General features: G+C 35.6%; 1 protein-coding gene across 1 annotated transcript in view; it reads left to right on the forward strand.

Annotated features, from left to right (window-relative positions):
• The window catches only part of SERINC1 (serine incorporator 1), a 42,230-nt gene continuing 16,255 nt past the window's right edge, over positions 1,232 to 27,206 (forward strand). Inside the window, exons 1-3 of the mRNA XM_013992615.2 lie at positions 1,232 to 1,396; positions 18,654 to 18,815; positions 21,644 to 21,813. Of these exons, the coding sequence (XP_013848069.2) occupies positions 1,358 to 1,396; positions 18,654 to 18,815; positions 21,644 to 21,813 (371 nt within the window). The 5' untranslated portion in view covers positions 1,232 to 1,357. The remainder of the gene's footprint in view (positions 1,397 to 18,653; positions 18,816 to 21,643; positions 21,814 to 27,206) is intronic.

Genomic DNA, 27,206 nt, shown 5'->3' on the forward strand with positions numbered 1-27,206 from the left:
TACAACCTCAATAACCAAAGTGAGAAGGCAAAAACTAAGTCAATAGCTTCTCCGCACTTGATGATTCTTCCAGAGTTAATTGTTTTGGTTCCACATTAAGGCCTCGTAACTCCACAACATTTCTCTTTGGTTATCTTTCTCAATCCTATATCTTTAAGTATAACTGCAGTATGAATTACTTTAAATTTTGTATCTCATTAACTCTTGGTTTTTTAAGCTTGCTTTTTCTTTTTCTTTTCTTTTTTTTTTTAAGGGCTGCACCTGTGGCATGGCATAGAGAATTTCCAAGCTAGGGGTTGAATCAGAGCTGCAGCTGAAGCCTATGCCACAGCCACAACAGATCTGAGCTGCATTTTGTGGCAACACTGGATCCTTAACCGACTGAGGCCAGGGATCAAATCCACATCCTCATGAATACTAGTCAGGTTCCTAACCCACCGAGCCACAGCAGAAACTCCTAAACTTAGATTTTCAAGTGCTGAGTGATAGCATCTCAGAGACTTCAAGTCCAACAAGTCCAAGCTAAACCCATTATTTTTTATCCAGTCCCATTCCTTCCTTTTTACTGTCACTTGATGGTTACAGTTCTCTCAGATTCTTAGGTGTTACATAAGCTTCCCCCACCCAAGTTTGGTAATTTTATAAGACACTATCTTATTAGTTATGACACTGACTACTTCAAATTTATTTCTGTGTGCCAAACTCTTTTCTCAGAATATCTTCAGGGACTAATGACTATAAACATAACTAGACTTTTAATGACTACATTCCCTGGAGATGTCCATTATCATCTAAGGACAAGGGTTCCAAATGTCTCCTCAAACGCTGGGACAGTCAATAGTATCTGTACTATGTTTGAGACTTATTAGCACGTCTTATCTAAGTACTTAAAACATTTTGAACTTACAAACTTCTTATAACACATTAATTGGACAAGAATTTAAAAATGCGTTGTCAACTGAAACAGCAATACAAAAAAATTGGAAACACGCCAAAAAAATGAGTAGAACTAGCCCAATAAAATTTGTCCTAGGCAGTGGGCTTCAGGAATAATTTAAGAATGTAAGGGCGGGGGGGGGGGGGCGCGGCGTAATGCAAAAGTGAAAAAAAGTGCCGCTTTTGGCCTGCTGAATTAGAAAAGCACAAATGCAGAAAGCCTCGGGTTCAGGCCCGCGCATGCGCAACTTTCAGCACGCCTCCTCCCACTCCACTGAGGCCTTGAAGGAAGTGACGTATAGCCGAGGGGCGGGGTGAGCTTTGCGCCGGAAGTCGCTTGTAGTTAGTAAATAAGCACAGACAGACACAGAGGCTCTGTCTCCATCTTGTTGGCATCTGCTGCTCCTGCGACGTTGTGGAGATGGGGAGCGTCTTGGGGCTCTGCTCCATGGCGAGCTGGGTAAGGTGATTTTTAGGGGACTTCGGGGTGCTGCCGTGAGGGACAAAAGAGAAAGGCACCCGAGCCGGGGTGGGTGAGGCCCGGCGCCACCGTTTTACTCCACCCAACAGGGAGTGCCTTCCTTCCCCATTTTCATCGTTTCTCTTGGTCACTCCAACTCAGCTTCTGGGCCCTGAGTCTTTTGAAGAGCTGACCCGGGTGGCCGTGAGGAGCAGTGGAAATGGGAAGATGACCCTGATAGGAGAAGTGAAGTGGAGAGCTAATGGTCTCCCTTCCCCAACCAGTCTTTGGTGAAAGTAGCTCCCTATTCTTCCGGGCCCCCTTTGTCGTTTTGTCTTATATTTGCCTAGGCCATTGCTAAAAGGTCTTAGGCCGCTTGTTTCTGTGGAGTACCTCATCACTTCTCTTCATCCCTTCTCAGCGACCTTAGACTGCAGCATTGTCATCCCTGGAGACATGTCGGCCTCTTTGTTCTGTCTCGCGGATTGCAATTAAGTTACACATATGTGGGACAGCTTAACAGTAATATTGATGTCATTGTGTCCTTTCTAAATAGTCCTAGCTCTACGACTGGGTCATAGAAAATTACTATACGTACTTCTCATGTAATTTATGTATCTGAAAAAACCTACTCAGTTCTGTGGTATTAAATACCTAATTTTTGACATTAAAGGTGCTTCGGTAATTTGACATCTGAAGTTTAATTAGATGTAGGTTTCATTTTGCTTAGTTAACGTTAGAGTGAAACCATTCTTCATCATTGTGGCAAGATTTGATTCAGGTGGTACAAATAAACTTGAGTTTGATATAACCACTCCCCTGCCTCCCAGTAGACAAAAATTGACGTTACAGTTAATAAAGATATTTGTAATTTCTAGCGAGATATTTAGGTTTAAATTGTATTTCTTTAATCTATGGTTTGATGAATTCCACTTCTTACAATTGCTGGTCTGACTTCCCAAATGACTCCCCTATATAAATTAGACAGCATTTTTGTTTTACATACCTTTCCTCTTTTCCTTAAGTTCTTGATATAGCTTGAACTCTAAATGTTAATTTTTAGTAGAATAATGCATAGAGGTTGTTAGTCAAACCTAGGTCATTGTCTTGATTCTATGGTATTTTTTTCTTATAGTTGGGTGTGGATAGCTGTTATATTTTTTTTTCTTTGAAAACTGGTTTATTTTTATCTCAGGAAGTAGAGAATTTACTTGAATCCTTTGACTATTATATATATAGGCATATTTAGTGTAATACATTGAATTACAAAATATAAATGATGATTATAAAATTGTTTTAATGGGGGGAGAAGGGAGATGTGTAATTTGATTTGTAAAGTCAGGTTCTGTCCACTTATCAAGTAGGCATGTTCTTTGTATAAGTAAAAATTTAAAAGGAGAGATACGTGTTTTCCATTTTGTTCTCAATTTCTAGGTCAGTGATGATCAATCTTTTTGACCTCAAGGACAATTACGGTTAAAAACAAGATTCTAGGGGGTTTTAAAAATATGTATATGTTTTAAATTGAAACGAAAATAGTTTTAGTATACAATATGGGAAAAAATTGTATTCCTATTAACATTTTTACAACTTAGTTCTCCACTTCTACTAAAAAAAAGTGATAAAATTGACACTATCTTTTAATATCAAAGTATATTGGAAGATAGTAACAAGGAGGTAGTTTTCATTATTTTCAAGTAATTAGATCTCTGGTAGTTAGCCTAGATGGCTAAGGCTGCTCATCCTTGTTCTAGATTATTATGGCCAATCTAGAAATTGATTCTGTAGTATGCATTTCTAGTAATTTTTTCTCCTTTCTTTCCTGGTGCCTCTGTCTCTTTATTGCTGAATTGTTTGATTTTAGTGTAGTCTGATAGCAATTGAAAGGAAATATGCCTTTTATTTTACAAATCCATTTCTCCCAGTCTTAACAGCCAATATACTCATTTACTTAGAAGTTTTGACAAATTTAAAATTTTGTTAAATATTCAAAGTATTCAAGTCATTAAATTAGATCAGTTAAGCCAGAATTAAAAGAAATTAACTTCCTTTACTCAAGTTTCTTTAATCAATTTTTGTAAATTTTTTTGTTTTGTAGAATGTCTGCACTTTGAAAAAAGTATAAAAAAGAAATTACATGTAATACTTTTGTGCAGAGATTGGAGTATTAAATTTTTTATTTTGTGTGTGTTTTTCCTGTTAGGTGACCTAGAGTTAGATTGATCATAATCCTTGGTTTATGCATGGATATGTATTTGATTAGTGGTTACTTTAAGCATTATTATAAACATCTGTGGACCTCCTGCCTAATCCTGTAACTACATTACCAGCAATTTATGCCTACTTAAGTGTTTTTCCCCACCAGCATCTTATAACTTTTAGTGAATAGAATTGATTTTTTTGTATACAATAACTATCATTTTTTTTGCCCAAGATATTTAATGTAGTTAAGGAGAAGAAAGAACTTGTGATTCCTGACTGCCTGGGTTTTTTTTTTTTTTTTTTTTTTTGCACTATCTGCTAGATTTTTATTTTTTAGTACAATGACTTGTTTTTGTAAAAATGATTCATAGTTGCTATGAATAGTCAAGCATTGCAGAGTACAAAATGTAAATGTCACCAAGAAAATCCCACTGCTAATAACATTCCTTTTTTCTCAATGCATACATACAAATAGGTGAATGAATAGGCAGAAATACTTTTTAAAAGAATGGTAGCATGTTGAGTGTATTTTTAAACAAAGCATTAAATTTATTGAATTTAACAAATTAAAAAGTAAAGGAATTGTTGAGTGTTAAGTAACATTTCTTCATCAGGAGAGGTTTTTATAGCAGTGGTTCTCAGCTGGGCGTGATTTTGACCCCAGGGGATACTTGGCAATGTCTGCAGATAATTTTCATCATCATAATAGCATCTGATGGGTAAAAGGCTAAGGATACTGCTAAATATTTTATAATACACAGGATAGCCCCTAACAGTAAATAATTATTTGACCCCAAATGTCAGTAGTGCCATGTACTGTGGCACTATAATTCCCGTAGTTGTTTAATCTTAAAACTAAACCTGTCATTCCTATAAGCGTCCGTAGACTAGCACTCTAGGAGACTTACTGGTAACAATGACTAGGGCCCACATTCTGTTTTAATATGGTCTCCTAGTGATTCTGATGGATACTGTAGTTTGAAAACCACAATTCTATACTTAAATGGATTCAGGGCTCAAAACATTCTTTTTTTCGTATAGCTTCTGACTAGTTTTGTTTTGTTTTTTTTTTTAATATGGTCTCATAATTGACTAAATTTGGTTATCTAATAGATTTTTTCAAAAAGGATTCATGGATGCTGAAATCCCTGAATTTTTTCCTATTTAAAAGTGCTTCTTACATTCTTGAGAAACATTGTAGACTGGTATAATAGTATACACAGTTCCTTAGAACTTTGTGGTTATTTCTATAGATTGTGTTCTGTCTTACCCTGCCCTGATAGCCATCACCCTTCCAACACCTCTGATATACACAGTTGACTTACTACTTCTGCCTGGGTATCTGAAGAGTTTTGTGTATCTTTGAAATTAATTAACCAAGTGTGTCTGACTTTAAATCTTTTGTCACTTTTTTTTTTTTTTCTTCAGGAAAATGGTGTTCTTTTGAAAATACAGGTTTATTCATCCAAGGAAATTCTAACTGTATTATGTCTTTGACCTTTTTTGTTTTATTTATTTAGAGGATTCTTCATTTTAAGGATATGAATTATGAAATACTTTTATGTTACATTATCTTTGTTTTCCTTCCATATTATTTCTTCTATATTTTTGTCATTTTTTAGTTGATGGAATTTATGTAAAATTCAAACTTTGTAGTATTTTGTTCTGTGAGTTTTGATCAGTCGTGTGGTTGTGTAACCACTAGAGAACATTTATCACCTTAAAACATTCTGCCATCCTCATCCTGGACAATCCCTTTTTTTTTCAGTCATGCCTGTCCAGAATATCATGGACTCATACAGCATATAGCTTTTGGAGTCTGGCTTCTTTTACTTACTATAGTTCATTTGAAATCCATTCACATTGTGGTGTGTACTGGTAGTTTTTTCCTTTTTGTGTAGTATTCCAGTGCCTGAATGTACCACAGCTTGTCTATCCATTCACTAGTTGAGAGGCATTTCCAGATTTTGCTGATAAAGTAGCTGTAAACATTCCCTTCTTTTGTTTCAGTGTGTGACTGTGAATTATTTTGTTTACCTAAATACCTTGCAGTGGGATTGCTAAGTGTAAGTGTAAGTTTGATTTAGAGAAATTGCCAAATTGGAGTTCACATTCTGGCTCAGTGGGTAATGAACCTGACTAGTATTTTTTTAAGTTTTTTTTTTTTTTTTTTTTTAATTTAAACTAAGAGTTAAAAATTTTGAAGTTCCCATTGTGGATTAGCAGAAGTGAACCCAGCTAGTATCCATGATGATGTGGGTTCAATCCATGAATCTGCTCAGTGGTTTAAGGATCTGGCATTGGCGCAAGCTGTGGTGTAGGTCACAGACATGGCTCAGATGTGGCATTGCTGTGGCTGTGGTGTAGGCTGGCAACTGCAGTTCTGATTTGACCCCTAGCCTGGGCATTTATGTATGCCACAGATGCGGCCCTAAAAAGCAAAAAAAAAAAAAAAAAAAAAAAAAGAAAGAAAGAAAGAAATTGCCATACTTCCAAGAAGGCTATACCAGGTTTCATTCCCACCAGCTGATATTTTGTCTTTGGTTTGTTTTTACATACTTTTTTTTTAATAATGATTTTTATTTTTTCCATTATAGCTGGTTTACAGTGTTTTGTCAGTTTTCTACTGTACAGCAAGGTGACCCAATTACACACTCTTTTCTCACATTACATTTTCTATCATAAGTGACTAGACAGAGTTCCCAGTGCTATACAGCAGGATCTCATTGCTTACCCATTCCAAAGGCAATAGTTTGCATCTGTTAACCCAAATTCCCAATCCATCCCACTCCCTCCACCTCCTCTTTGGCAACCACAGATCTGTTCTCCATGTCCATGATTTTCTTTTCTGTGGAAAGATTCATTTATGCCATATGTTAGATTCCAGGTATAAGTGATATCATATGGTATTTGTCTTTCTCTTTCTGACTTGCTTCACTCAGTATGAGAGTCTCTAGTTCCATCCATGTTGCTGCAAATGGTTTATTTTGTTCTTTTTTATGGCTGAGTAGTATTCCATTGTGTATATATTACCACATCTTCCTAATCCAATCCTCTGTTGAAGGACATTTAGGTTGTTTCCATGTCTTGGCTATTGTGAATAGTGCTGCAGTGAACATGTGGGTGCACGTGTCTTTTTCAAGGAAAATTTTGTCTAGATATATGCCCAAGAGTGGGATTGCTAGGTCATATGGCAGTTCTGTGTATAGTTTTCTAAGGTACCTCCACACTATTTGCCATAATGGTTGTACCATTTTACATTCCCACCAACAGTGCAGGAGGGTTCCCTTTTCTCCACATGCTCTCCAGTATTTATTATTTATGGACTTATTAATGATGGCCACTCTGACTGGTGTGAGGGGGTACCTCATAGTAGTTTTGATTTGCATTTCTCTAATAATCAGGGATGTTGAGCATTTTTTTTTCATGTGTTTGTTGGCCATCTGTGTACCTTCCTTGGAGAAATGCCTCTTCAGGTCTTTTGCCCATTTTTCAATTGGGTTGTTGGCTTTTTTGCTGTTGAGTTGTCTAAGTTGTACATTTTAGAGATTAAGCCCTTGTCAGTTGCATTTGTTAGACTATTTTCTCCCAGTCTGTAAGTTGTCTTTTTCGTTTCCTTTGCTGTGCAAAAACTTGTCAGTTTGATGAGGTCCCATTGGTTTATTTTTGCTTTGATTTGTTTTCTCATACTCTTAATGGTGTCTTTCAAACAGTAGAAGTGATTATTCTTTCCATATTGATTTGCTTTGATACTTTTGTCAAAAACCCCTTTACCATATTTGTGTAAGTCTGTTTCTGAACTCTGTTCCTTTATGTGTCTGTACTTTTGCCTAAACTACCCTATTTTGATTGCTATAGCTTTAAAGTTAGTCTTGAAATCAGGTAGTATGAGTCTTCCAGCTCTGTTCTTTTTTGAAGTTTTTTTGGGCTATTGTAGTTCTTTTGCCTTTCCGTGAAAGTTTTAGAAGCAGCTGGTTTGTTCCTACCAAACTCCTGCTGGAATTACGATTGGAATTGTGTTGAATTTATGAACAAGTTTGGAAAGAATTGATTTCCTAGCAATATTGAGTCTTCCAGTTCATAGTCCAGTTTATCTTGGTATTTATTTAGATCTTTGATTCCTTTTTCATTAGTGTTTTTCTAATTTTCATTACTTGGTATCTAATATATATTTTTTTAGATTTATACTAAGTATTTCTTTATGTTTAATTTCAATTTCCAGTTATTAGTTGCTAGTGTGTATATATTGACATTGTGTCTTGTGACATTATTAAACTCGCTTGTAGTTCTGGTAACATTTTTGTAAGTTTTTTGAGATTTGGGGATTTTTCATGTCGACCATTATGTGTGAAAGATGGAAGTTTTATTTCTTCCTTTCCAAAGGATACACCTTTTCCTGTTTTTTCCTTGCCATGTTATATTCGCTAGAACCTCCATCATGAAGTTGAATACAAGTGGTGAGAGCAGATATCCATTGCCTTGTTTTGGATCTTAAGGGAAATTGTTCAGATTTCCACCATGAAGTATGAGTGACAACTATAGATTCTTTGTTTGTTTTGTTTGTTTTTTTTTTGTTTTGTTTTTTTTTTTTGTAAATGACCTTTATCAAGAATATTCTATTTGTTGTAAGTTTTAGTTTGTTTTATAATGACTGGGTATTGAATTTTTTCAAATGATTTTTCTGCATTCATTGAGATGACCATAGTGGTTTTTCTTTAGTTTGTTAAGGTGGTGAATTGATTTTTAACAGCCTAAGGAGCCTTGCTTGCTTCCCCCAAACTAAACCCCACTTGGTCACAATGTGTAATCCTTTTGTATACCTTTTTTTTTTTTTTTTTTTTTTTTTTTTTTTTTTTTTTAGTGGCCACACTTGTTGGCATATGGAAGTTCCCAGGCCAGGAATTGAATTGGAGACACAGCTGCAGCAACGCTGTATCCCTAGCCGACTGCACCACAGCAGGAATGCCAGTTTTTGGCCCATTTTTTAAATTGGGTTGTTTCTTTTTGTTGACTTTTAAGAGTTCTTTGTATATTTTGGAAAACAGTCCTTTATCATATGTGTCCTTTGCAGATATTTTCACACAGTCTGGTATGTCTTCCCATTCTCTTGATGTAGGTCTTTGCAAAACAAAAATTCTAAATTTTAATGAAGACTAGCTTATAAATTATTTTTTTCCTGGATCATGCCTTTGGTATTGAACTTAAAAAGTGGCCACAAGTATGGTCATTTAGATTTTGTCCAGTTTTATCTCAAAGGAGTTTTACAGTTTTGTAATTACATTTAGATCTAAGATCCATTTTGCATGAATTTTTGGAAAGGATGTGAGATCTGTGTCTTGGTTGTCATGTGGGTGTTTAGTTGTTCTAGCATCACTTGTTGAAATGACTATCATTGCTCCATTGAACTGCTTTTGAACCTTTGTCAAAATCAGTTGGCCATATTTATATGGGTCTTTTTCTGGCCCATTTTATTCCATTGTCTATTCTTTTGTCAGTACCACACTATCTTGATAACTATTGAAGCTTTATAATGTCTTGAAGTTGGGTAGTGTTGGTCCTTCACCTTTTTTCTTCTCTGTTGGTATTGTCTTCCAACTGTCATCATCATCTTCTGTATTGTGTGGTCTTTTGTTTCTTTGTAGAAACTTTAGAGTTTGTTAATATCTGCACAGTAATTTGTTGGGATTTTGATTGGGATTGCATTGAATCTGTAAATCAAGTTTGAGGAACTGATATCTTGACAGTATTGTCTTAATCCATGAACTTGGAATATCTGTGTAGTTCTTTGATTTTGCTCATCAGAATTTTGTAATTTTCATGATACGAATTTTGTACATACTTTGTTAGATTTATACTAAGTATTTTATGGTTTTGGATGCTAATATAAATGGTATTGTGTTATTTCAAGTTCCACTTTTTCATTGCTAATGTATAGGAAAGCAGTTGACTTTTGTACATTAACCTTGTACCATGCAACCTTGCTATAATTGCATTTCAGCTCCAAGAGGTTTTTTGTTGTTGTTGTTGATTCTTTTGCGTTTTCTACATAGATGGCAATGTCATCTGTGAATGAAGACAATTTTATCGCCCCCTCATATGTATACTTTTTATTTCCTTCTATTATTGCATTCTGGACTTTCCAGTAAAATGTTGAAGAGGAGTGGTGAAAGGGAACACTTTTGCCCGATTTTAATGGGAAAGTTTCTCACCATTAAGTATGATGTTAGCTGTAGGTGTCTTGATGATATTCTTTACCAAATTGGAGAAATTCTCTATTCCTAGTTTGAGAGTTTTTATTGTGAATGAGTGTTGGGCTTTATCAGATGCATTTCTGTATCTAAAATGAAATCGTTAGATTTTTTCTTATTTTATCCTCTTGGTGTAATGGATTGCATTAATTGATTTTTGAATGTTGAAGCAGTCTTGCATTTCTGGGATAAATCCCCCTTGGTTATGGTTTGTAATTCTTTTTGTACGTTGTTGGATTTGATTTGCAGATTTATGCCTCTTTATTCATGACAGCAATTAATCCATGGTCTTATTTCTTATGTTTGTCTGGTTTGTTATTAGAGTAACATTGATCTCAGAGAAAGAGTTAGGAAGTATTCCCTCTATTTCCGTTCTCCGAAAATGGAGAATTGATAAAAATTTTTCTTTAAACAATCAGTAGAATTCACCAGTAAATTCTGTCTGGGCCTGGTGCTTTCTGTTTTGGAAGTTTATAATGATGGACTTCTTTAATAGAGGCCTATTCAGATTGTCTATTTCTTGTGAGAGTTTTGGCAGCATATGCTGCTCCTACTTTCACTTAGTGTTAGCCTGGTGTATTTTTCTCCATCTACTTTTTTTTTTCTCTTTTCATTTTTTAGGGCTCACCCTTGGCATACAGAAGTTCCCCAGGCTAGGGGTCAAATTGGAACTCAGCTGTGTAAACCACAGCAACACAGGATCCAAGCCACAGTTGCGGCCTATGCCACAGCTTGAGGCCACGCCAGATCCTTAACCCACTGAGCGAGGCTAGGGATTGAACCCACATCCTCATGGACACTATGTTGGGTTCTTAACCTGCTGAGCCCCAGTGGGAACTCCTCCATCCATTTACTTTTGTTCTATATATGTCTTTATATTTAAAGTGGTTTCTTATAGGCAACATAATTGGGTTTTGTTTTTTTGATCCATTCTTGACAGTCTTTGTCTTTTATTTGATACATTTAGATCATTAGATACAATCTTCAAAGTGATTGTTGGTAGATTTGGATTATTATTTACCGTATTTGTTACTGTTGTTTTTGTTGTTATTGTTGCCCCTGTTCTTCCTGTTTGTGTGTGTGGTTTTAAATTGAGCATTGTATATGATTCCAGTTTTCCCTCCTTTCTTAGCATATCAGTTGAGCTTTTTTTTTTACATTTTTTAAAATTTTGTTTATTTTTAAGTTGTTGCTCTATTAGTCCATTTGGGGTGCTGTTTACGTAGTCATGGCATGTAAACAGTGGACATTTGTTACAGTTCTAGAGGCAGGTAGTCTGAGATTAGGGTGCCTGCATGGTTATCTTCTGTGTCTGGTGAAGGCCCACTTTGAGGTTGCAGACTGCCAGCTTCTCACTGTGTCTTCACATGGTAGGAGTGAGGCGCTCTCTAGGGCCTACTTTATAAGAGCACTAATCTTATTCACGAGAGCTCTGCTCTTTTGACCTAATGCTTCGCAAAGGCCCTACACCCTAACATCATCATCTTGTGCAGTAGATTTTCAGCATATGAATTTCAATCTATAACACCCTAGAATTTGCATTATATGTCTAAAACTAATCTGCTTTCAATTAACAGTATACCACTACACTATACACTTAAGTACAATGCTGTACCACTTTATGAATAGCATATGTACCTTGTAATAACAAAAAAATCCTAATTTCTCCCTCCTGTCTCTTCTGCATTAGTCATTCATTTTATATACATACTTATGTATATGTGTATATATATGTATACATACACAAGTATATTTATAAGGATAGCATATGTGCATATGTAATTAAATACATCATTGTCTTATTTTAAGCATGCTTATGTTCAACATTTTTATTTTACTTTCACTTATTCTATGTTCTTTCCCTTTTATGTAGATTAGAGTTTCTGATCTGTATTATTTTTCCTCGCTGCTGAAGAGGTTTGAACATTTCTTGCAAGACAGGTCTATAGTTTGGCAAGAAATTCCATTAATTTTTGTTTGAGAAAGAATTTCTCCCTCACTTTTGAAGGATAATATCCAGAGTACAGAACTCTAGGTTGGTGGGCTTTTTTTTCTCAACATTTTAAAATATTTCACTTCACTGTTGCTTGCATGGTGTCTAAGAAGAACTTGGATGTAATTCTTTGTTTTTCTATAGGTAAGGCTGGCTTGTTTCAGAATTTTTTCTTCTTTTTGATTTTCTGTAGTTTGAAAGTAACATACCTAGGTTTAGGGGTTTTCCCCTCTGTAAATTTTGTTTTGTTTATGTTAACTTGAAAAAATTCTGCCTTTTTTTTTTTCCAGATATTTCTTCTGTTCCTTTCTCTCTTCTCATTCTGGTATTTCCATTTATTATGCCTTTTGTTGTCTCACAGTTCTTGGATGTTTTGTTGAACAGAATATCAGTCTTTGGGAGTTCCCGTCGTGGCGCAGTGGTTAACGAATCCGACTAGGAACCATGAGGTTGCGGGTTCGGTCCCTGCCCTTGCTCAGTGGGTTAACGATCCGGCGTTGCCGTGAGCTGTGGTGTAGACTGCAGACGTGGCTCGGATCCCGAGTTGCTGTGGCTCTGGTGTAGGCCGGTGGCTACAGCTCCGATTGGACCCCTAGCCTGGGAACCTCCATATGCCGCGGGAGCAGCCCAAGAAATAGCAACAACAACAACAACAAAAAGACAAAAGACAAAAAAAAAAAAAAAAAAAAAAAGAATATCAGTCTTTATTTTCTTGGCTTTTCAGTTTGGGAAATTTCTGTTGAGATAGCCTCAAGCTCAGAAATTATTTCCTCAGCCATGTTAGCATTCTTCATTTCTGTGACGGTGGGTTTTTTTTGGCATTTTTGAGAGGGAGTTCTTTCTTAGAATTTCCATCTCTGTTTCGTGCATGCTGGCAATTTATCTATTAGAACCCTTAACATATTGTTTTATATTTTTAATAAGTTCAACATCTTTGTCATGTCTGGTTTTGATGCCTGTTCTGTCTCTTCAGATTGTATTTTTTGCCTTCTGTTATGCCATGTAATTTTTTTCTCGATAGCCAGACATTATGTAGCAGGTTAAAAGGAATTGCTATAAAGAGACTTTTAATCATGTCATGGTGAGATGTGGGGGAAGGAGAAACATTCCATCATTCTCTGATTAGGTCTCAGTCTTTTAATAAGCCTGTGCCTCTGGACTGTGAACTTCACAATGGTTTCTCAGTTTTTTCCTCCTTGCTTAGGTGGGAGAGAATGGCTAGAATAGGTTGGATTTGAGTATTTCTCTTCTCTTCGGTTATTTATCCTCCTAATACCCCAGCAAGTTAGGCTTTATTTAACTAGTTTCTCCTGAAGTCAGGTGTTAACAACGGAATGCTCTAGTATATTTTAAAATGGGAGCTCCCTCAGTAGTGCTGTGGGTTAAGAACCTGACCAGCAGTGTAGGTCACAGCTGTGGCTCAGATTCAGTCCCTGAACCAGGAACTTCCATATGCCAGGGGTGTTTCCATAAAAAAATAATGATAATAATAAAATGGTTCCTTTTCCCCTTTGGTGCAAGAAGCATGAGGGAATTTTTCTCTCATTTTTACTGTGAGAATCTGGTTGAACTCCTAGGGGGAAGGTTCACAGAATTATGGGGGCCTTTCTATAATTGGGTTTTCCTTTAGTTTTTAACTCTAACACTTGTCCACAGTGAGTCTCCAGCAATTCTTCACTTGTAGTTCAGATTATCCTACCTTCACACTGGTTCCCAGGTTGATTTCTGCTTGTGGGCGTTCTGCTCTAGTAAGCCTTGACTCCCTGTATTCATTTACCTGTCTGTCTCTTCAGTCTTGGGACAATGACTTAACCCTGTGTTCTCACCTAGCTCATGAATCCTAGAAGAGTTGTTGACTTTTTTAGTCTTTTTGGGATGGAGTAGTGGTTTCTGTGCTCTCTACTTGTGGAAATGGAAACTGGAAATCTTTAAATACTTCTTACATTGTTGATTCATACTTGACAAGGTGTTAAAGTCTTTCTTCTTTTTTTCTTTTTTTTTAATGTTCGTAGAGAGTGTTGGTCTGTTGTTTTCTTATGATGTCTTTGGATTTAGTATCAGTGTTTTGCCTCTTCAGTTTTCCAGAAGAATTTGTAGAGTTGGTGTGACTTTTTCTTTAAATGTTTAATAGAATTCACTAGCAAAGCCATCTATGCCTGGGAAGGTTTTTAACTACAAATTTCTTTAATAGATACAGGGCTGTTCATCTTACATATTTCTCATTGAATGATTTTTAGTAGTTTGGATTTTTCATGGAGTTTGTCCATTTTTTCTAAGCTGTTGAATTACTGAATAAAATTGCCCATATGTTTATATTTGATCTAGTATTGCCACTTAATGATTATACAGGTTTCCTTTAAACATTGCATTAGGTAAATTCCAAAAATGTGATTTTTTTTTTTTTTTGGTTCTAATTTCCTTTTTGATATCTTGTCTGTGGGTTAATTAGACTATGTTAATTATTTTAGTTTCCAGAGATATCTTTCTGTTACTAATCAGAGTTTAATTCTGTTGTAGGCCAAGAATACATGTATGACTTGAATTATTTTATATTTATCGAGATTTACTTTATGACCCAGAACATGGTCTGCTTTAGTTAATTGTTCTCTGTGTTTTTGAAAACAATTTACTCTGCTTTGGTTAGATAGTGTTCCCTAAATGTCAGGTACAATTGATCGATAATGTTGTTCAAGTATCTATATATTTGTTGATTTTTGTTGTTCTATTTCAGTTAATGAAAACACAAATGTGGATTTGTTTGTTGCTCTTTTCAGTTTCATTAATTTTTCCTTGATGCATTTGAAATTCTCTTAGATGCAGAAATATGTCTCCTCTGAATATTCCATATCTCCTTGTATGTCCCCTTGTCTTTTTTTTTTTTTTTAACCAATTGTGTCTTTGTTTAAGTGGGTTTCTTGCAGAAATGATAGTTAAATCTTAATCTTTTATTCAGTCTGAAAATCTCTGCCTTTTAATTGGGAGTATTTAGTCCTCTTATACTTACCGTAATTATTGATTATGTTTGGGCTTAAATCAACCATCTGTTTCCTGCTTGTCCTACCTATTCGTTGTCCCTTTTCCCTAGTTTTTGCCTTGTTTTGGATTAATTAGCCATTTCTTAGTATTGTTTTATATCTTTTGGCTTACTAGCTGTATTTCTTTGTTTTGGTTTTTTAGAGGTCACTTTAGGGTTTATAGTGTTTTTCTTTAACTTACTACTATCCACACTTGTGTCATATCTACTTTATTTCTTTTTTTTTTTTTTTTTTGTCTTTTTGCTGTTTCTTTTGGGCCACTCCCGTGGCATATGGAGATTCCCAGGCTAGGGGTCCAATCGGAGCTGTAGCTGCCAGCCTACGCCAGAGCCACAGCAACGCGGGATCCGAGCCGCGTCTGCAACCTACACCACAGCTCACGGCAACGCCGGATCGTTAACCCACTGAGCAAGGGCAGGGACCGAACCCGCAACCTCGTGGTTCCTAGTCGGATTCGTTAACCACTGCACCACGACAGGAACTCCTCTACTTTATTTCTAATTTAGGAACCTTAGGGTAGTATGGTTGAATGTCTCCTCTTCCAGCTTAATTGTAATTGTCACACATTTTACTTCCATCTTTGTTTTTTGTTTGTTTTGTCTTTTCTGGGGCCATGTGGAGGTTCCCAGGCTTGGAGGTCTAATCGGAGCTGTAGCTGCTGGCCTACACCACAGCCACAGCAATGCCAGATCCGAGCCGTGTCTGCGACCTACACCACAGTTCACAGCAACGCCAGATCCTTAACCCACTGAGCAAGGCCAGGGATTGAACCCTCAACCTCATGGTTCCTAGTTGGATTTGTTAACTACTGAGTCATGACGGAACACCCCATCTTTGTTATAACTACTCAGAATACATTGCTGTTATTTTTGTTTTAAAAAGATAATTATCTTTTAAAGTAACCTTTTTTATATAAGGAAAATAAATACATACTTATCATTTCCTTTGTTCGTTTCTTTTGTGTAGATCCACATGTCTATCTAGTGTAACCTTCCTTCTGCTTGAAAGCTTTCCTTCAACATTTCTGACAGTTTAAGTTGGTTAGCTTTGGATTCTTTTCTCTATGCCTAAAAATGTCCTCATTTTCCCTTGGTTTTTTTTTTGGTGTTTTTGTTGTTTGGCCACACCCACTACCTATGGAAGTAACTGGGCCAGGGATCAAATCTGAGCTGCCTCTGTGACCTACACCACAGCTGCAGCAATGCTGGATCTTTAACCTACTGTGCCACAGCAGGAACTCTGAAGGATATTTTTTTCTGACTATAAACTTCCATGTTTACAATTATTTTCATTCAGTACTGACTTTTGGCTTGCAAAGTTTTTTTACTAGAAGTCTAAGATCTTTATTTTTGCTTCTTTATGTAATATTCCTTTATTTTTCCGCCTCCTTTTAACATTTTTCTGTTTATCATTGTTTTTAAACAGTTTGATTATGATGTGACTTGGCATGCATTTCCATTATGTTTATTTTGCATGGGCTTTTGAGTTTGTTGGGTCTGCGAGTTTATGGTTTTCGTTAATTTAGGAACATTTTGCAATTATTTCCTCAAAAGGCTCTCCTGTCTCTTCTTTCCTTCAGGAGCCCCAATTTCATGTGTATTAGGCTGTTTGAAGTTTTCTCACAACACTAATCCTGTTATTTTTGTTCTAGTCTTTATATCTTTTTCATTTTGCATCATTTCTTTTGCTGTATCTTCAGTTTCATTGGTCTTTTCTGCAGCGTCTTATCAAACACTTTTCAGGCATCTTATTTTTCATCTCTGGAAGTTTAATATAGAGCTTTTAAATTATCTTTCACATCTTTCCTCAATATACTGTATTTTTCTCTACTTGAGCAAAGTATAGTTACAGCAACATTAGAGTGTTGTTATTTATAATTGAATTCAGTCATCTGCCTAATTTCCAGGTTGGTTTTGATTTATTGACTTTATTATAGCTTCTTGGCATGCCCAACAATTTATTGTCAGATGTTGTAAATGTTACCTTGATTGGTGCTAGATATCTTGTACTTTTAAAAAATATCCTTGGGCCCTTTCTTAGACATAGGTGAGTTATTTGAAGAGAATTTGATCTTTTCAATGTTTGCTTTTAGTCTTTGAGACTGGAGTGGCCCTTAGCCTTATGACTGATTTACCCTCCCCCATACTGTATCATAATAGCCCTATAATTACTAGGGCCTCATGATTATAAAGTTTTTCCGCTCTGCCTAGTAATACCAACCCCACCTCTGTTCCTCCCCCTGCACACACACACTCTCCCCCCCACCCTCCCCATACACAGAGTAATTTAATCAATTGCATGTACTGATCAATATCCTGCTAAAGACACAAGTTGAAGCCTTTGCAGATCTCACTCTATGTAACTTTCTCCTCCTTGTTTCTGCCCTATAAACTGTAGTTGCTTTCACTTTGCTGAGTTCTCACTTCTGTCTCAGCTCTGCCTCCTCAAGTCGATAGACTACTCCCTTCTGTCTAAATTCCCCTCCCTGCACTGGAAACCAGGCAGAAAAATTGGGCCAATCATAGCACTAATGTTGTTTCATCTCTCAGAAATTAGTATCATACAATGGCTGTTAATTGTCTGAAAAAACATTTTTTCGTTTTTTCCCATGGAAGTAGGATAAGTCTGGTCACTATTACTCTGTCTTGGCCTGAAAGTGTGGTACTTATCCCAAGCTTTACTTATCCATCAGTAATTTTGTTTTCAGCATTTTCCCTTTTGTTTCATGATAGTTAATCTTTAGTGTTTTAAACTTGTTTTTCTCCTCATTTCTTCAGAGCCCTGCAATCGTCCTTTTCATCTTGTTCTTTTCCTATTTCATTTTTGTGCTCTCCTTTTTGCTTCAAGTGAGCCAATTATAGGGAATTTCCTTTTCTTACTGATTGTTTTATTTCAGATAGGATTTTTCAAATGCCTTTTTTTCCCCCTCTAAGAGGGGTATTCATTTATTTGTATGTTTTGCTAAAGTATGTTTTATTGTTGCCATGACATTTATTTTTATCTTAGTGAAATTTAGTATAAGTGGCCCTGATTCTACCTAGGGTAGAATTGCTACGGTATGTTTGTCTTCTACAATACTTCTTTCCTGTGGTGTCTGATGGTATGTGGAACTCAGCCTAGATTATATTCAGTTCTTATGAGAATACTTTCAATTTGCATTTTGGAGATATTGTTAAATACTTTTAACCTCTCCTGCTTAAGGAGCTGTCTTTTTCTCCTAGAATATACTGCTGGTTAATGTGGAGGTCTGTTAGAGAATGCTAGCTAGCTAGGCCAGTTGTTCACTTACTCTATTTTGCCCAATTCTAATAGAAATTTTTAGTGCTAACACCACCCCAAGTCGGAAGAGGGCAAAGACAAGAATGTGAATTCACTTATTTCCTCCACTGGGGTATCTGAGAAATCTCAGACTTGTATGAATTCATTAGCATGATTTCTGGGGGTTAAAAAACAGGAGTTGAGATCAGCTAATTATGAATATTCCATTTCTTTTTTCAGCTAAACTTTAGTTGCTGCTGCTGATTTTTTTTTTTTTTTTTGGATGAACTAAGTATTTAACTGAGTATTCATTTTGTCTGATATAAAGGGCAAGCAATTTTTGTTTTATTTTGCTCCATCTTTACGCAAAAGTCACTAAGTTTCATGTTTATAGAGAATATATGTGACCCAAATATCTTGCTAATTAACTTCTTCAGTCCTTTCTTTTTTGAGTAGATAGAGTGTAAATTTTTCACTGTATCATTTTAAACCATACTGACTTTTAATGTTCTTTTCTCCAGATACCGTGTTTGTGTGGCAGTGCCCCGTGTTTGCTGTGCCGATGCTGTCCAAGTGGAAACAACTCCACTGTAACTAGGTTGATCTATGCCCTTTTTTTGCTTGTTGGAGTGTGTGTAGCTTGTGTAATGTTGATACCAGGAATGGAAGAACAACTGAATAAGGTTAGTCTTTAAGAAAAAAAAAAAAAGATTAACTGAACCTTAGTGTGTGTGTGTGTATATGTGTGTGTGTATATATATACACACACAAGACTGCTTGTTGTGTATTGTAAACAGGATGCTGTATAAAGTAAAATAACAGTTAATTCCAATTTTAGTAGCTCATAATCCTTTAGAAAAGACGAACAATAAAAGCAGTTTATTAAACTCTGTGATACTAAGAGGAAATAAATAATTCTAACCAGGGAAATATCAGAATCACTGTGGATCTCATGGAAAAATGGACATTGTAAGAATGAGTATAACTTTTGATATGCAGAGATTGAAAAACAGAATGGGAATAAAACCTTTTTGAGTATGCTTTAGGAAGATTTATCTGATAATTAAGACAGAAGGCAAGCAGTTAAAGTGTGGAGGCTGTTGGAATGGTATAATCATGAAGTGCATAGAGGGCCTGCAATAGATTCTCTGAATGTAGAATTGACTGAATCTGGATTTCAACATTGACAGTGGTAGAACAAGGTTCTGATATGGGTAACTGAGAGGAAACTTGGTGTAAACTTAGGATTTTTTTTTTTAGGGTGTTTTATTTTGGAGGGAAAAAAATTTTTTTTTCTAGGAGTCAGTTTGTGAAAGGAGATGGGGAAAATAAAGTTTCTAATACATTGGCTTAGGAGTTCTGCAGTGTATTGAGCAGGAAGTAGAAAATATGGATGTGTAACTCAAATCAGGGATAGAGATGAAATTCAAACTATGATAGCATATGCTGAAGAAGACTATTGGAGTGAGCGGAGCTAGAACTTTGACAAAAGCTCCTAAGGGGGTTGGTGGAGAAAAGGGAACCTCTGAAGGAACTGTAGGGAAAAAAAAGAACCAAATACTTGTTTTGTAGGCCTTAGGAGTAGGGTGTTATAATGTCTTTGGGGTAGCGGGGGGGGAGGTGAAAGAGTGTGAATAGCCTCTAGATTTGACAACCAGTATGTGCCTCGTGTCTTGAAAACGCAGTATTTTTAGAGTGCTGGAGCTAGAAAAAGTGGGAGGAAGTTAGCTAGCTAGCTATCAGAAAATGTAACAAATGGGTATAAACTGCTTATTTGAGGATTTTCTTAATGAAAGGGAGGCTGTTAAAAGAAAGGGTCTTTTAGGATAGGAAGATTTAATCATTTGAATACTGAGGGTAGTTGTAAGGGATCTAACCATGAGGAAGAATGTGATCAAAAGAAGGCTTATAGAAGTTAGCTTTCCTCCAAGAAAGATGAATAACAATAAAATATTTGAGGTTGACAGAGTATTTATGTCAGATGACCTCCATTTTAAGTTATAAATGTCTGCTTGGGGTTGGCTTTGGCATGAGGAAAAATGGTGTAAATTTCAGAAATTAGCTTATTACAGTTGTGAAATTCACATTTTACATGGCCAATGTAGATGTTCAGTTGATGTTATTCAAGTCCTGGGTATAAGCAAAAGATGTGCCAAAAGGTGTTCATATGGTTTTGTCATGGATCCAGTTGACTGCTGGTATGAGTGGTTTAGTTGACAAATGTTTCTAATCCCCAAATATTTCTGCCTCTGCTTTCTGCAGGTCATAGAGACTTGCATTTCTTAGAATACTTGTGATATGTAAGACCATAAGACCATGTCTCCAGTACTGGTCAGTGAGTTATAAGTGATACACGTTGACCTCTACTTGCTGCTGTAGGTTCTTTTTTTTTTCTTTTTTTTTTTCCCCTCTGTCACAACCTGTACATCGTTTGAGATGGTGGCTTCTCTCACAGCCTGCATTCTTTAGTTGACTATTTAGAGTCAACTATGTTTATGCACATGAGCAAGAAATGTAGCCTTCTTAAGCCACTGTATTTGGAGGTTGATACTGTGGCAGCTTTACCTAATACAGGTGATTGAATTGAAATTTGATGATGGAAGTTGGCCAGGTAATGTGCTGCTGTCATTTAAGGGCATTGGATAATTAAGGGTGTTAGTGAATACATGTTACAAGTATGGATAAGTACATATTGCCATAATGTTAAACTGGGTTGGGAAGGTAGGATTGAAGTGAGACCAGGAAAGAGTTTACAGACTGCATAGAAACTAGCAAAAGAAGTAACAATTCCATTAGCTTGAGTATGATATTAGGTTCTTGGTTTTAAAGGTACATGTTACCATTTGTAGCATATTGGTTTGCTTTAATATTTCCTAGAGGCAGTGATATACTCTGATACATGTGAATAGTGAATCTCCTCATTTATTTTACCTAAAAATATTTTTAAATACTTTCTTTTACTCTGATTCCAGTATGGTTTTCTGAAACCATAATCAGTCTTTTTCAAGATTTTAAATTCAAAATACACCAGCCATTATGCTGTTAATCCAGATCCATCCATTATCAGAAATAATGCTTTTAGAATAAGTGCCCAAAATGCAGAATGACTTTAAATAGTGTTGGCTTTGAAAAGCCATCATTGTTCTCTTTAGTATTTAGAAACTGATTTAATTATTTACTCTGTAATTCTTTAAACTTTGATTTTTTTTCTTTTAGACATGTGATTCAGTATATCACAGTGGTATGCAAGTTTTAAAAAACTTAGAATAAGTCTCCAAGTCAAACATCCACTTTAGGATTGGCATTTATTTGTAGTTTATCCAGTACTCACATAAAGTGAAAAAAAAAGTTAAATTTGTCCTATGAAAATGTTCTAGCCTTGATTACGTTTTCAGTGTAAACTGTAAAACGAACTTCAATTTTCTAAACCTTAAACTGTTCAATTACACAGGAATTTTCATTTTTACTTGAAAAAAATCCTAGATCACAAATGTTTGTTTTTGTTTTTCAGATTCCTGGATTTTGTGAGAATGAGAAAGGAGTGGTCCCTTGTAATATTCTGGTTGGCTATAAAGCTGTATACCGTTTGTGCTTTGGATTGGCAATGTTTCATCTTCTCCTGTCTCTACTGATGATCAAAGTAAAGAGCAGCAGTGATCCTAGAGCTGCAGTGCATAATGGGTAGGTTTTTGAATAAACTTCAATATAAAGTCTTGATAGCCTCTTCTCAGTAATTTTGAGTCTGTCTAAAAGTTTAAAGTAAACATGAACAATCTGCAGAATTATTTTGTTCATGAATGAAATGGTAAGAGCATCCTGTTGTCTCTAATAGAGAATGTGTCAGAATTTGGAAATAAAACTATTAAATAGTAGCCTTGAATCATTTATCGGTATAATCTCTAATGCATAATGTTTAATAAATTTGACCCTTGTGAACAACATGGGTTTGGATTGTGCAGGTCCACTTAAAAACATATTTCTTTCAACAGTAAATACTATGGTACTACATAATCCATGATCTGTTGGTTGATTGAATTCATGGATGAGGAACCTCAGATACAGAGGGCTGACTATAAGTTATAAGTGGATTTTCAACTGCATAGAGAGTTAGTGCCCCTAACCCCACCCAGTATTGTTCAGGAGTCAGCTATACTTTCATCCTAAAAAGATTTATCACATTTTGTGAATAATAATAAGGTGCTCATTCCTCCTCCTTTTAGCTTTTCTTAGGCAAGACTCATGACATAAAACTGAACTTAGTTCTTTAAATTTTAGTGCAGCCAAAATGAAAAACTTTATTCCTTTGAAGAAAGGTGATTGATTTTCTGAAGGGTTATACTGGACAACCTAGAAACTTCAGGGTCTCTTTTATCAGTTTCCATTAATATAGAGTACTACTTCTGACACTCAGTTTTGAATGTTTTAAATTTTATTGCTGTTTCTTTCCCCCCATAAATTAAAAAAAAATGAGTATCCTTATATGTTGAGTGCATATCAATTTACAGTTGTAATATATTCTTGGATCCTTTGAACATTATGTCCTTTGTCTCTTGTAACCATCTTTGTTTTAAAATCTACTTTGTCTCATATGAGTATTGCTACTCAGGCTTTCTTTTGATTTCTGTTTCCCTGGAATACCTTCTTCCATTCTCTCACCTTCAATTTGTATGAGCCTCTAGAGCTGAGGTAGAGCTCTTGTAGACAGCATATATATAGGTCTTGTTTTTGTATCCATTCAGCCAGTCTATGTCTTTCAGTTGATGCATTTAGTCCATTTACATTTAAAGTAATTATTGATGTATGTGTTCTTATTGCCATTTTAGTAATCATTTTGGATTTTTGTCTTTTTTTCTTCCCTTGTTCCCTGTTTTTGTGGCTTGATGACTATATTTAGTGTTATGTTTAGATTGCTTTTTCTTACTCATATGTGTACGTGTTGTAGGTTTTTGGTTTGTGGTTATCATGAGGTTTTGATACAGGAGTCTATATATAAATACACAAGATTGTTTTAAGTTGCTGGTCTCATACTTGTAAATGCATCTCCACTATCCTGAATTTGTACCCTCCTCTTCTCTGACGGCTGGTTTCGGTATCATATTTGTGCGTGATTTCTTATTTTTGCTATTTGTTTGCCTTGTCATTTGTAGTATTTTTGTTACTAGTTGTGGCCTTTTTCACCTAGAGAAGTTCCTTCAATATTTGTTGTAAAACTGATTTAGTGGTGCCGAATTCTCTTAGCTTTTGCTTTTCTGACAGCTTTGATTTCACCTTCAAATCTAAGTGAGAGCCCTCTAGGGTAGTGTTCTTGGTTGGAAATTTTTTCTTTCATCACTTAGGTGCCACTACCATTTGGCCTGCAGGGTTTCTGCTGAAAAATCAGCGGACAACCTTATTTGGCTTCTCATGTATGTTACTTTTTACTTTTCTCTAGCTATTTTCAATATTTTCTCATTGTCTTTAATTTCGATCATTTGATTACTATGTGTCTTGAGGTGTTTATCCTTGGGATTGTTCTATATGGTATTTGTTCTGCTGACAGTATTTGAGTGATTTCCTTTCCTGTGTTTGGGAAGTTTTTGGCTGTTACCTCTTCCTCTATTTTCTCCAGCCCTTTATCCCTCTCTTCTTCTGGCACCCATATAATGTGAATGTTGGTGCCTTTAAAAGTTGTCCCAGAGTTCTCTTAGACTGTCCTCATTTCTTTTCATTCTTTTTTCTTTGTTCTGTTTCACATTAACGATTTCCACCATCTTATTTTTTTTGCAGATGACAGGATATCCTTCTTTCTCATGGCCAAATAATATTCCATTGAGTATATATACTACAGTTTCTTTATTCATCTGTTGACAGACACTTAGGTTGTTTTTATGTCTTGTCAGTTGTGAATAATTCTGATGTAACATGGGTATGCAAATATCTTTTCAGTACTCTGAAAAGTTGTTCATTTTCTTTAAGTATATACCTAGGAGTGGGGGTGATGGAGTGTATGTTTGTTACGTTTTTAATATTTTGAGGAACCTTCATACTGTTTTCCATAGTGACTGAACTATTGTACATTCCCACTAATAGTGCATAAGAGGTACCATTTCACCACGTTCTGACCACCACTTATTATTTGTTGTCTTTTTTTTTTTTTTTTTTTTTTTGCCTTTTTCTAGGGCCACACCCACAGCATATGGAGGTTCCTAGGCTAGGGGTCTAATCGGAACTTAGGTGCCAGCCACAGCCACAGCCACAGCAATGCCAGATCCAAGCCGCATCTGCAACCTACACCACAGATCACAGCAATGCTGGATCCCTAATCCGCTGAGCAAGACCAGGGATAGAACCCGCAACCTCTTGGTTCCTAGTCGGATTCATTAACGACTGTGCCATGACGGAAACTCCTGTTGTCTTGATATAGCCATTTTAGAGGTATGAGGTGATGATATATCATAATGATTTTGATTAGCATTCCTCTAACATTATGTCAAGCACCTTTTCATATTTCATATGCCTGTTGGCCACTTGTATGCCTTCTTTGGAAAAATATCTATTTAGTTCCTCTGTCCATTTTTAGATTATTTGCTTTATGTATTTATTTTCACTATTGAGTTGGATGGGATTTTTATATGTATTTAATATTAACCACTTCTTTGACATGTGGTTTGGAAATTTCTTTTTCCTATTTTGTAGGTTGTCTTCATTTTGTTCATTGTTCCTTTTGGTGTGCAGAAATTTTTTAGTTTGATATAGTCTCGCTTGTTTTATTTTACCTTTTTTAGATGTACTTTTTGGTGTCTAATGTACTTTTTGGTGTCTCATTGCAAAACCAGTATCAAGGAGCTTTTTCCTTATTTTTGTCTTCCTAGTAATAGTATCTTTCTAGTATCAGGTCTTAAATGTTTAACTCTTATTTCAAGTTAATGTTTGTAAGTGGTGTAGGAAAGGCATCCAGTCTCATTTTTCCGTATGTGGCTGTCTTTCCCAAGACTGGTGAAGAGACACCATTCTTTCTCCACTGACTCTTCTTGATTTTCTTCTCAAATATTAGTTGATCCACAATGCAAGGGTTTATTACTAGGTTCTCTCTATTCTGTTCCATTCATCTTTGTCTATTTTTATGGTAGTACTGCTTTAATTACTATGGCTTTGTAGTATAATTTGAAATAAGTAAGTATATTTACAACTTTGCTCTTCCTTCTCATTAGTGATTAGACTTTGGGATCTTTCTTGGTTACATACAAATTTTAGGAATTTTTTTTTCTATTTTTTTGTTTGTAAATGGCATTGGAATTTTTTTGTGGAATACTTTGAATTTGTAGGTGTCTTCAGTTTTTATCAAAGTCTTGTACTTTTCATCATACAAGTCTTTTACTTTGGAATTTATTCCTCGGTATTTTGATGTCTTTTGATGCTATTGTGAATGAGATAGTTTTATTGCTTTTATAGATATATTTTGTTAGTGTGATTTTTATTGGTTTCTTTATATTGCCTTTGGTATCCTGCAATTTTACTGAATTGGTTCATTAGTTCTAATAGTTGTTTGGTTTAATCTTGAGAATTTTCTATATGTAAGATAATATCATCTGCAGGTAATGACAGTTTAAATTTTCCTTTCCCATTTGGATGCCTTTTATTTCATTGTCTTATTGCTTGAGCTAGCCAGTACTATATTTAATAAGAGTGGTAAGAATGGGCACAAGATTAGGTCTTGTTCCTAATCTGGAGGAAAAGATTTCATACTTATATCATTGAACATGATAATAGCTGTGGATTTTTTACATATGGCCTTTGTCATGTGGAGGTATGTTTCTTACATATACCCAATACCTTGAGCGTTTTTTTCATGAAAGGATGTTATATTTTGTGAAATTCTTTTTCTGTATCTATTGAGCTGATGAAATGATTTTTTATTTTTTAAAAATCATATTATATTGAGGCATCCTTATATCCCAAGGATGGACCCCACTTTGGTATGGTGTATAATCTTGCTAATGTGATATTGAATTTGGTTTGCTAACATTCTCTTGAGGATTTGTGCATCTGTAGTATATTAGGAGAATTAGTCTATAGTTTTCTTGTCCTGTCCTTATCTGACTTGGCATCAGGACAATGTTGACCTGGTAAAGTGAGTTTTGAAGTGTTCCTTCCTCTTTGGATTTAGTAGTAGTAGTAGTAGTAGTAGTATTTTTGGAAGAGTTTGAAAAGGACTGGCATTAATACTTGACCCAGAGTGTTGTATCAATTTCTACTGTACGGCAGTGATCCAGTTTTACATATATATAAATTCTTTTTCTCATACTATCTTCCATCATGTTCTATCTCCAGAGATTGGATATAGTTTCCTGTGCTATATAGTAGAACGTCATTGCTTATCCATTCTGAATGTAATAGTTTGTATCTACCAACCCCAAACTCCCCATCTATCCTACTGCCTCCCACCAACCCCCTTAGCAATCACAAATCTGTTCTCTGTCTATATTTCTCTTCTAGATAGGTTCATTTGTGCCATATTTGTGTGTGTGTGCCATATTTTAAATTCCACATGTAAGTGATATCATATGGTATTTTTTTCTCTTATTGACTTCACTTAATGTGAGACTCTCTAGTTGCATCCATGTTGCTGCAAATGGTATTATTTCATTCTTTTTATGGCTGAGTAGTATTCCATTGTAGATATGTACCATGACCTCTTAATCCATTCATCTGTCATTGGACATTTAGGGTGTTTCCATGTCTTGGCTATTGTGAATAGTGCTTCTATGAACATACAGATGCATGTATCTTCTTGAATGAATGTTATGTCTGAATATTTGCCCAGGAATGGTTATACTGGGCCATGTGGTAGTTCCGTATTTAGTTTTCTGAGAAACCTCCATATTGTTTTCCATAGTGGTTGTACGGATTTACATTCCCACCAGCAGTGTAGGAAGGTTCCCTTTTCTCCACACTTTCTTCAGCAATTGTTAATTGTAGATTTATTCATGATAGCCATTCTGACTTGTCTGAAATGGTATCTCATTGTAGTTTTGATTTGCATTTCTCTTATACTGATGTAAGCATTTTATCATGTGTCTTTTTCATATGTCTTT

The sequence above is a fragment of the Sus scrofa genome, chromosome 1 (assembly GCF_000003025.6).
Source record: "Sus scrofa isolate TJ Tabasco breed Duroc chromosome 1, Sscrofa11.1, whole genome shotgun sequence".
In the NCBI taxonomy this organism is placed as follows: Eukaryota; Metazoa; Chordata; class Mammalia; order Artiodactyla; family Suidae; genus Sus; species Sus scrofa.